General features: G+C 36.4%; 1 protein-coding gene across 2 annotated transcripts; it reads right to left on the bottom strand.

The window, feature by feature from the left end:
• Positions 1-920: 920 nt before the first annotated feature.
• Positions 921-10,648, bottom strand: LOC105684742 (LIM domain kinase 1). 2 transcript variants are annotated; one of them, XM_012398365.3, is made up of 8 exons: positions 10,563-10,648; positions 9,657-9,768; positions 8,988-9,443; positions 8,330-8,422; positions 7,323-7,455; positions 6,937-7,169; positions 6,615-6,843; positions 921-6,500 (listed from the first exon to the last, which is right to left on the bottom strand). In XM_012398365.3, exons 1-8 carry the CDS (start codon positions 10,585-10,587, stop codon positions 3,834-3,836), a joined length of 3,948 nt encoding a protein of 1,315 aa, XP_012253788.2. In that variant the 5' UTR covers positions 10,588-10,648; the 3' UTR covers positions 921-3,833. The 2 variants fall into 2 exon arrangements, with proteins under 2 accessions (XP_012253788.2, XP_012253796.2); XM_012398373.3 differs by lacking the exon at positions 8,330-8,422.
• Positions 10,649-10,763: the final 115 nt, after the last annotated feature.

Raw genomic sequence — 10,763 nt, 5'->3', positions numbered from 1 at the left:
ACTCAGATATATGTATAGGAGATCTATATTCATGCATCTGAAACGTATCTATTTGCAGTTTCAATGTGAGATATGCAGCAACAAAATTCATTTGAAATTTGTACCGCCACGGAGTTGGTTGGGATATGAAATCCGCGCTGATTAAATTCGGCGACGAGGACATGCTTCTAAAGCTTGTCAAAGTAAGAACGGTTGTTAGTCTTCAGCCGAAGAAGCCAGCGACTCGTAACCAGGCATGATAATACGCTTGTAGTACCATACTTGCAGTATATAATTTAACCACTTTGGAGACCGCCTTTTGTTGTCCTTTGGCACCGTCTCAATCGTCATTTCACATTCTGTCATTTCGTTGCACACTTTGCCAGCCTGTACTCGCTGATCTACGATGATAATAATTTTAGCTGTCTTATTAAATGCGTTGGCAAAGAGTCCGTACTTGTTGCTGTCCTCATCTCAAGGTTCCTCATATCTTATACCTATACAGTTTCAGCAAATCTAGCGATTTGCAATGTGACAAATAAAAACCATACGAAATGTCGGATATTCGAACGATTCCGTGTTAATATCCGCATTGAATTTTTCCCCAATGTCTACTGGTTGATAGAATCAGGTTTCTGATTCAGCTTTTCAAAATTGGAAAGCTTTCGCTCAGCGTCGTGCAATTGGACAGCTTGTCGCTATCTGTCGGGGAAATGCATAACGAATTGCAGTTAACCACAAGCTTGTGTGCTGCCATCTATACGATGTAGATGCAAGTCGTCATGTGCAGTGCAATAGAAGCGCCTTTTTCTTTGAATTCGGAGAAGAATTACCTTGCGAAGATGCGAACGATTTTGTCGTTTCACATTTGGGGCGTTGACTGATGATTGGTAATCTTTAGTCAACGTTTTGAGGAAACATGAAAATAACAAAATGATTTATTATTATTAACAAACGTTTTATTGTTGAAATTTTTCTTTTCTGCATTATTGGAATGTTAAATCGGACACATTGTTTAGCACTATTATAACTGTGCGTTAAAAATTATCATCGATAAATGATTCTACAATTAAACGGTACCAAAGGTATAAAAGGCTATATCCGCAGCGGATGATTTTTTTCGTTGATAAGTTTCACACGGCACGCTGCACGTTACAACTAGATGACGAGACATCGGATAAGAGCCTTAACAAAAAGTCAGAAGGCGATATCGAAATTTAGGTTTTCTTCTTGAAATTTCAACTTGGAAAATCTCCCGCGACGTAACAACGTTGTTAAAATATTCAATGAACTAAAATCTACACGCGTGGCACTTTTTTATTTTTTAATTTGAAAACGTTAGTGAGAAATTCCGTTTATCAGGATACCTATTATAGTTTCAACGTTGCACAAGTAATGAAGATTGTTATTCGTTTTAATATCGTAAGATGCTGGAACATTGAAATACGCATTGTTTAGCGTGTGTATTTTGTTTGAGCCATTCAGCAATTCCCTGATTCTTATCCGATCTATAGTATTGCAACAATTGGATTTACATACGCAGGCGAGTCAGCAGCTCAATAAATCCACTCTATTATTATACAACGACCAAGTCTATAAACGGTCAGTGGTGCATCAAAAATATGATAACAACTGTGCTGGCGTATTTTGTACAAATTTACAAGATATTGAAATACCATTTTTTTTTCAAAGATATTATTGACATTTTTAATACTGACCATGTGACCAAACAACACTGAATGCTCAATACTGTTATTTAAAAAATATCTCAGAAATATTACCGTTATTACTCATTTATCATCATTGATACGAACTCAAATTTATACAAAAAAAAGATATTAAATGTTAGATTTCATTCAACTATAGTAGACGTATTTAGTTCTGTTATATTTGAATATGAGTATTGTAAATAATATTATTCATGTTAAACTTCATTGTAGCCAGTTAATAATTACAAATACTTGATTGTTTGCTACACAGTTTCGCAACACTTTCTATCACAGACAACGTTTAACGCTTATACATTTGTTTGAAACCATTACGACAATGCCACCGAAACTATTTATCAACAGCATAAGAAGGAATGCACTCAGGATGTGAAGTTCTAATGAGTCTAATTGATTCATCAATTAGGCGCCCAAAAAAATAAACATTTCATCACTGACGTATACAATTTGTTTCTTTTTATGGGCTCATTGTCGCGGTTTCAATTCGACATTTTTTGTCGACAATCATTCTGTAGTTCAATTATACGATAACTTAATACATTAAGTACATTTTGATTGTAAATTAGGTAACAGATAATTATATTTCAACCGCAGGGTAGAATCAATGAAATGAGATTAATAATCGCACTCTAGCTGGTGATAAATTATGTCAACACTCTAGAGACAACTGACGAGTTGTCGAAACTAATTCTAAAAAAAAGCTGAGATTATAAGCCATCTTTAATGGAATTATTAGCAGTCTTTCAACGGTCACAATCACACAGGTATTAAATTTAAATTTTTTGTAAACAATACTCACTAAAAAAAAAAAATACTGCATTGCGCATACGAACTTAAATAATAACGAAAACAGCTAGAACATTACAAGACGATAAATAAGATCTGATTATATAATTTATTTTATCCTGCGATTAATATTTTTTCTTAATGATAAGGTCTAGATGAAAAACAAAAATGTGTTAGTGCTAGGCTTCTTTAGTATACTTCAACACTAGTACGGATGTATTTCATCTTCGTTGTGAAACCTAATTTCAGAAGGCCAAAAACTATGTACAGATTTATGTACACGTAGAGAGTTCTATACAGACACAGACTTTCATCTGCGGTTTGGTTTTTATAGTTACTTTACGTACTAAAAATTTATTTATGCATTTCAAGGTATAAAAAAAAAACAATACAAGATCCAATTATAATCGATTCAAAATCGGTGCCAAAATTTTTTTTTTCGCTAACTCGCTATGTGCCTGCATTTTCGACTCCAAAAATAGATTTGAATTTACACAAATGTCTAATCATTGGGGCTCAAACACGTTTTCTCTACAGTCTTTTCATTTAATACTTGTGTAACTTGGGTACGAGTTACGTATCTTAATTATGAACCCTCCCTATTAAAGTACGAGAGAGAACAAGTTTGAGCCTCAACAGTTTTCTCTTCATATAAATGTTCTAAAATTTATCTAGACTTGCCTCGTCCCCCCTACAAAATTCATTTTTTGCCTTCTAGGAATCATATAGTCTTCCAATTCATATTTCTGAAAAAAATTCTAACAAAGAACACACTTCTGTCAATGATAAATTTTAACAATGGAATGCAGCAATGATAAATCCAGATCACTTACTCTCGAAAAAACCAGCCATTTCATAGATTTAGGGGCAAGATTATGTAGGAATGTATGTTGTCCGTTTTCTAAAAACCAAACATACCTAAGGAAGAATTTCACGAATACCCAGCCTGACTCTATAAATTATCATCAAGCTCGTGTAAACTTTAGTGGAAATAATTTACGACACTTGTTTCTATGTATACTTGAATAAGAATTAGTACAACTTGTAAGCTCAGTTTTTCGTATTATCCCACACATTAAAAAAGAACGATAAAAAAACAGATCAGTGAAGACGATCCAAACGCCGTAGAGCTCTGTCGAAATCGGCTGCAGTCTCCTGATATTATCGTTTACCAACCAAGATCACTTCATATAATGAAGTCTCATTACATGTTACCTCCTACTATTTACAAATACATATTGCGAAACTAACGCATTATATTACACAAGAAGAAAATAAATTGCCATTGTTATATTGCACTATGTACTTTGTTTAGCATATACCAAAAGCAGCTATTTCAGATCATAGAGCAGTACTTTCGACTGGTGAAACAGGCCGTTCAGGTGTGCAACACCTTTCTGGGGTACAACATAATTCAGGTGTTGCTCCGCCACCCCTGAGCTTAACTAAATTTAAATCAGCAAAGAAATCACTTTTCATGGTACCCAGTGCACTGTCTAATCCAAAACTATCCTGTCTACAAAGATCAAAATGTTTATAACTAGTACGATCCTCTATCGGTTTCTGAGAAGCCCGGAAACTTCCGCTGTAGGCCTGCCGTGTGTCGTTTTGTTCATTCGGAGGAATTCTCGAATCAGCTTGGAGGGATTTCACGATATCATGGTGAGCTATGAAATGGTTTTTTTCATCACTCGAATTTTCATCAAAACCTCTGGAGCATTTACACTGTCCAGATATTTTGCATGAACATTTCAAACTTTTGTCCCCACCTGGTAGAGATATCGTATCGGAGTCGATGCTATTCAATCTATAAAAATCATCTTTTTTCAACGTACTCTCGTTTGAACAAAAACTATCCGTATGATAAAGGTCACTTTTCTTTAAAGTACTGGCATCAGAGCCAAAGCTATCCTGTCTAAAGAGATTATCATTTTTTGGAACTACAGCTTGCGAATGATCTACACCCAGTTGCTTGAACACATCTTCTTTGGGCATGCTGTTTGGGAGTCCCAGACTGCCTTTTAATGAAAACCTGTTGTCTGAACCAGGGACTGTACTTTCATAACTTCTCGAGCTAGCGTTCTGAATAACCTTTTTAGGTTTAGATTGACTAAATAGCAAGCCCGATTTTCCCAACTTTGAGGTATTTTCAATAGAACCATTGTCGAATGAGCTTTTGTTGGAGGACGCACTGTCTTGTGAAAATGCGTTTTTGAGCTGTTCCTTCGTTGGTGAAATTTTAGTCCTTCTCAAGTACAATCCAGCTGGCGATTTGGAACTCTCGGAAGAGCTTCTACTCGAATTACTATTCATAGAATTAGAAGTGTTGTATCTAGACACAGTTCTATTCTCTTTTTCAGGAGATATTTTTCCCTTTGCAATCTGTCGTAAGTAAGAGCTCACGACGCTAGCTGCGTCTGAAGTATTGAAAGCACCATCTGATTTGCTCTTACTATTAACGCTTTCGCTTGAATTTTTCCCAGACACCCCCTTGGCTTTATGTGTTACAGTAGGAGTATTGAATTGATAAGAAAATTTATTTCCTACATTGCACGGAACCAAGGGTCTGTCCAAATCACTTTCGATGTTGGCTTGGCCAACAAACTTGATCTTCTCAATCAACGGCTCTGGAGGAACTGCATCTACGCATTGATTACTATGTTCTACAATGGAATTGTCTGCTCTGGCAGTGACATCCTTGGAACAGCTGAACTGCTTCATGTATCTTTCATTTGATGGAGACAACAAATTACCAGGTTTTTCCTGAGGCATACTGTCCTGTCTTTTGGTGTAATATTTTTCAGTCAGACCTTTATTTTTACTATTCTGCCGTAAATATAGGCCAGTCTTTGAAATATCTGAGGGAAGAGTATCCTTGGACTTCGTTTTACTGTTTTGACGCGAATATTTCCCGTTGAGGTCACTAGATTCTAGAGGAATTGCATTGGTAGATTTTTCTCTATCGGACAACGATTCTTTAGATCTTGAATTTTGTCGGGAATATCTTCCCAAGGTTTTGGCGCCAGTAGATTCATTCAGTTTAACATTTTCTCTAGTATATTTATCTGGGCTAATTATCTCTGGTATTTTCGGATTTTTGTTATTCACCGGACTCGGGTCTCGCTCTAAGGTGCTATCATCACATCCGCAGGAACGTTTCTTCTCTTGATGAACTTGTCCTTCACGAATTGGCTTCAATTGCGGCGCCAACGTTTCTGGAGTCGTTGATTCACTGCTACTTGGGCTGGGCCCAGTATAATGACGAATGTCGAAGTCTAGGTCTGAAGCTAATGGCGCACCAACAGACAAGTGCATTGCCAGACCTTCAAACCAGACTTCCATGACCTCGAATGGAGGTCGTTTATCTGGGTTTAAATCGCAGCACAAAAAGGCAATCATGTAAATGGTTTCGGGACAATTCGTGCAAAATTTTTCCTTGAAAACATTTTGATTCAAGCCAAAATCAGAAGATCTCGGAAGATAATCAGGGTCGGCTTGAACCCTACCAATTATTTCACAAAGTACTATCCCGTAACTGAATATATCAACTTTTTCATCATACTTATTACCCTTCATCATTTCAGGGGCCATCCAATACGGATTACCTACAACTGTATACCTTTTTTTGCGTTCACATCTCTTAGAACTTCGAGTTTCCCCTGAATGTCGACTATATTTGCGTTTGTCGGGTGAATTGCTGTTCTGAATGATTCTTGCCAAGCCAAAGTCCGCGACAACAACCGTTTTGTCTTCTCTTACCAGGCAGTTATGTGAGTTCAGATCACGATGAATGATGTTCATGGAATGCAGGTAAGCCATGCCAGCAGCAATATCTTTTGCAAATGAAGTTCGCTGTTCCCATGGCAAAGGTTCGTTTGTGTCATGGAGGAGATCTCGTAATGTACCACCAGAAATATACTCGGTTACAAGGTGCAATTTCTTTTCTTTGTAAAGAACTCCAATGAATCTAAGCACATTGTTATGACTCAGGGAACGCAGCACTGCAACCTGTGAACATTATTTCAGTCTACTTTTGAATTGATGTATTAATGAGAATTGATATGAGGTCAAACAAGCGAAAATACCACGAAGGTGGATATAACGCAAGTGTAAGCGAATTACCTCTTTCAAAAAGTTCTTTTGAGCTTCTTCGTCAACTCGATACAATTCCTTGAGCACCATAACTTCGCCGGTATCCCGATGAGTCACTTTATACACTTGGCCAAAGAAGCCTTTACCCAGAAGCTCGCCTTTTACTAGATCACTAGCTCTGAATATTCGCTGATTCTTAGGTTCTACTCGGAAAGATCTGGTACGACTCAAATCAGATGTTGCACTGGGTTGTGGGGAACTGAAAATAAAAGTTTCAACTTAAAAATACTGCACAAAAGGTTTTTTGCTCTGATAGCGACTGTAAACTCAAGACACTTTGAACACAACGCACCAATCAAGTAGTCTAGACATCGAACTGCTGCGCTCTTTGTGAGTGGGATCTTGCGTTCTCCTAAGTTGCCTACTCCTTGTACCACTGATGTATCCCTCATCTCGCCGTTTAAATAGCCTTTCTTTACCCTCTGGGCTAGTTTTTGTACAAAGAGCACTGGTAACTATAGATGAAGCAGCATTTGGAAAAGATGGTCTTCTAGACACTGCATCCGGGTCATGTTCGATGGTTAACTGGAATAACAAGCTTATCAATAATTGGTTTAAAACTTGTCAATTGGAAAATTGAAGACCATTTAGTGAGATAAAGTTCGGTGACTTGCGATTTTCAAAGCAGAATGTAAAAGTTCATAAAAGAATGAATTACAGAGCAACCAAATAAATTACCTGTAGGACGGTGTCGGAGTATCGTATTAAATTTTCTATACTTTCGATGGGTTGTTCTTTGACTGGTGTTCCATTCACTTCTAAAATTCGGTCACCAATATGTAATGACATAAGATCACTAGTCATGTTCAGTCTGTAACACAGTATACAAAATTTCAATATAAATATATTGAGATAATGAATTGTACTGCAAATCACAAGTTGTTATTGCGTGCAAATTTTTATATTTTACATGCAAATTTCTTAGAAGTGATTGATTAAATCACACGCTACTTCTGTTTAGCCCTAACTTACAGGAAATAGTCATGTGCATAATAATTGGGGATCTAAATAAAGCATGATAATGGTGTATCACAATAATTACTAACCATGATTACTTGATCACAAATTCCCTGCCATTCAATATCTACAAATACCACTTTTATTTCGATGTGAAATAATGATTCAGGCAGGCGACGAAAAATAACAATTTCTCCATGACAAATCACCAGGTAGCTTGTACATTATGGGTATAATTAGCTAAGGGAAAACTATTTTTGAAGACTAGTGACATCCATGTTAAAATAGTGAAGGATAAAAGTTACTAATAAAAAAATTTGTTACAAAACTATCTCCTTTCAACCAAGTACTAATCTCACGCTAGTACATTTAAAATCTAGAAAAAAAAGCATCTTTGACAGTGGCTTGTCGTGTATAAAGTGTTAATCGGATTCACCAATAATTTCTACTTGCAGAGCAGAAGAGACACTGAGAACATGCAGCCAGTTACGGGTTGAATAACATATATTTGATATTTGTGACTCATTCTTATGCATAGAAAGATATATATTGTTGAGTGCGATGTGAGTGTAGATACATTCAGAATAGTAGCATGCAGCAAGTGGAATATCAATTTATCCTATACTAGCGATGCTCAAATCAGCGTCTAACAATCATCAAATATCAAGCACTCGTTGTATAACGATCATACAACATTTAGTTGGAATTATTAATTTGTTATGAAATACCTATAATTAGAGAAGTTGCAGCATAGCCTAAACAGAACCTCCATCACAGAGGCAGCCAGCTTACTGATTTTTCCACGCACGTTTCTCATTAACCTGTTTTTTGTTTGCAATTATTACCAGAAAACATACGATGTACTGGGGATCATGAGTATGAAAAATTAAATCTAACCGAAATACTATTTACTCATACGCAATATTGCAAAAAAGTAGTCATTGTTTTTAGTATTTTTAGTTATCTACAGGTTGCTCTGGTCTCTACTTGAGACAAGTCTGAATCGAATAAGATTTCCAGGATTCCCCAATTACTGATACATGTGAAACATACATTGCCATTAGTAGCCAAGTTTTTCAACTTGACAGTGACATGAAGAAACATAATTGCACAGTAGTCGGGACTTATAATATGTTCCTTTTTGAAACAATTAATGTCCTGATGTGTAACATCAGCAAACTTTTTCCTTCAGCAGTAAGATAGTAACATTTACTATAGATAATACAACTACTGACATGCTGCAAGTATATAATTGACGTATTGTTGATATGAAAATCGAATCAATTGATACAAATAAATTAAAGTTTTTAATGCATATTGAACCAAATACAATGCGCTGCACGATACGACATGATTTACATCCATCTAAAAATGTCAATAACTCACTCAGAGATGCGTAGTAATGCTCCTCCACAACTTCTCGGACTTGGAGATGTATCCAAAGAGAGTTTAATGCCTCTTTGTCGACATGGATCTTGATTAGCACCATTCGTGTTTGGAGGTATTTCAACCAATCTTATACTGTGTGGATTCCTGACAAATGGATAGTTTGCGGTTTTGCTAAGTGGCTGCATTTGCCTTTTGTAACAAATGCCACAATATAGCTTGGATCTTTCAACGAGAGCATAACTTTCTCCATCGCCAATGAAATTACTGCAGGAATTACAGGCAAAACATTCTGGATGAAATTTGTGATCTCCAGCCAGCATAACTGGACCGGTGATAACTTGGCCACATCCCTGGCAAGCCTCACCATATGCAGCCCAATAATCATTTTTACAAAATAGTAAACCGTCTTTTTCAAAATACCAAGACGACAAGCCTGCATCACAAGCTGAGCACCTGAAATTAATAAAATGATGTTAACAGGTGATATTCAGTAGAAGAATTACACAATAAATAGTTGTTATGAGAATTTACCAAAGACCCAAAGTATGTATATTCTTTGGTAATTATAGATTTCACAGAAACACCACTGATCGCAAACAAAGCATTGATAGCAGTGCTTGTTCAGCAGGTTGCCTTGTCTTTACTATAGCTAATACTCAGTCTTACCGGAAACAGTCAATATGCCATTCCTGGCTCAATGCCTGGATAAATTCGTCTTCGTCAATGGCGTTTAAACATCCAGCACAAAAAGATGGACTTGCATTTTCTCCACTTGAATCTGTAATTTATAATTGACATACCAATCCTTGATTATTGCAATCCTACAAAACTAGCTGGACCAAATATCATTGATTAAATGATGAATCATAAAATAAGCATTCAAAGGCATGAATCCTTATTTATATGAGGTACAGATCTGCTTATTACAATGTTATTAAATCCATTTTATTTTCGTTTTAAAAATTGTTCTGTCTTGCTAGAGGCACATGGTTATACCATTGAGAATTCTATCAATACTCAATGGTTATACCTATGGTTATATTGTATGGGCATAGAAGTATTGTTATGCAATTGACTTTAATTAGCCATATCTAACATGTTTAAATTAAGTATTGCAGAAATAACATAGGTAAGTGTGGTGCATAAACGCAAGTAAAACAATGAAAAACACCTCTAGAATTGTTTGTCAATAGTAACTTGTCAATTCTGACTTAACTCGTACGTGACGCTCAAGATAAATGCTGGAATGTAAGTTTCGCAAGAATCAGTACGAAGCGATTGATGAGATCTAGTTAGGATTGGATCGAGAGCATAACTGATGAATTAATATGCAAATTGAAGCATTCCGCGGGCGCCAAGAAACCGTGTAAATAGAATGATTAATCACGAAGGCAAAACGAACACGGGACGCCCACACTGTCAGGTAAACGTCGAGTTCGACACTGTCAAATTTTGGGTTCGCACGTCTACCCTAAGTCGCTAAATTTATTATTCTTGTATACATGGATATGCCAAGATCATGGTGAATGATGTTGTAATTCGGGATACACATAATTTAACGTAAAAACATACCATTTGTTGCGATTTCCTCCATCATGGCATCTCGTGGATATTCACGCTCTTGTCCCCACCATGTTTTTACTAACTAGTAACATTCGTTCTCGTTGACGGGCGAGTGAATACGCGACAATGCGCGCGTCGTTTTTCTGACATTTCACTGTTGATACGAAATGTCCCGCGAAATTGGAAAGAATTGTACTTTTAGGAATAATG

The sequence above is a fragment of the Athalia rosae genome, chromosome 2 (genome assembly GCF_917208135.1).
Source record: "Athalia rosae chromosome 2, iyAthRosa1.1, whole genome shotgun sequence".
NCBI classification, from domain to species: Eukaryota; Metazoa; Arthropoda; class Insecta; order Hymenoptera; family Athaliidae; genus Athalia; species Athalia rosae.
Note: the sequence above shows the minus strand (reverse complement) of the source record. Positions and strands in the feature narration are given on the sequence as shown.

Excerpts from the sequence above, each read along its gene's own strand:
- LOC105684742 (XM_012398365.3), bottom strand. The coding sequence starts at position 10,587 with ATGATGGAGGAAATCGCAACAAATG. Across the intron at positions 7,456-8,329 it reads TGCAACTTCTCTAATTATAG|ACTGAACATGACTAGTGATC; the intron begins GTATTTCATAAC and ends ACTGTGTTACAG. Across the intron at positions 6,501-6,614 it reads AAAAGAACTTTTTGAAAGAG|GTTGCAGTGCTGCGTTCCCT; the intron begins GTAATTCGCTTA and ends TAATGTTCACAG.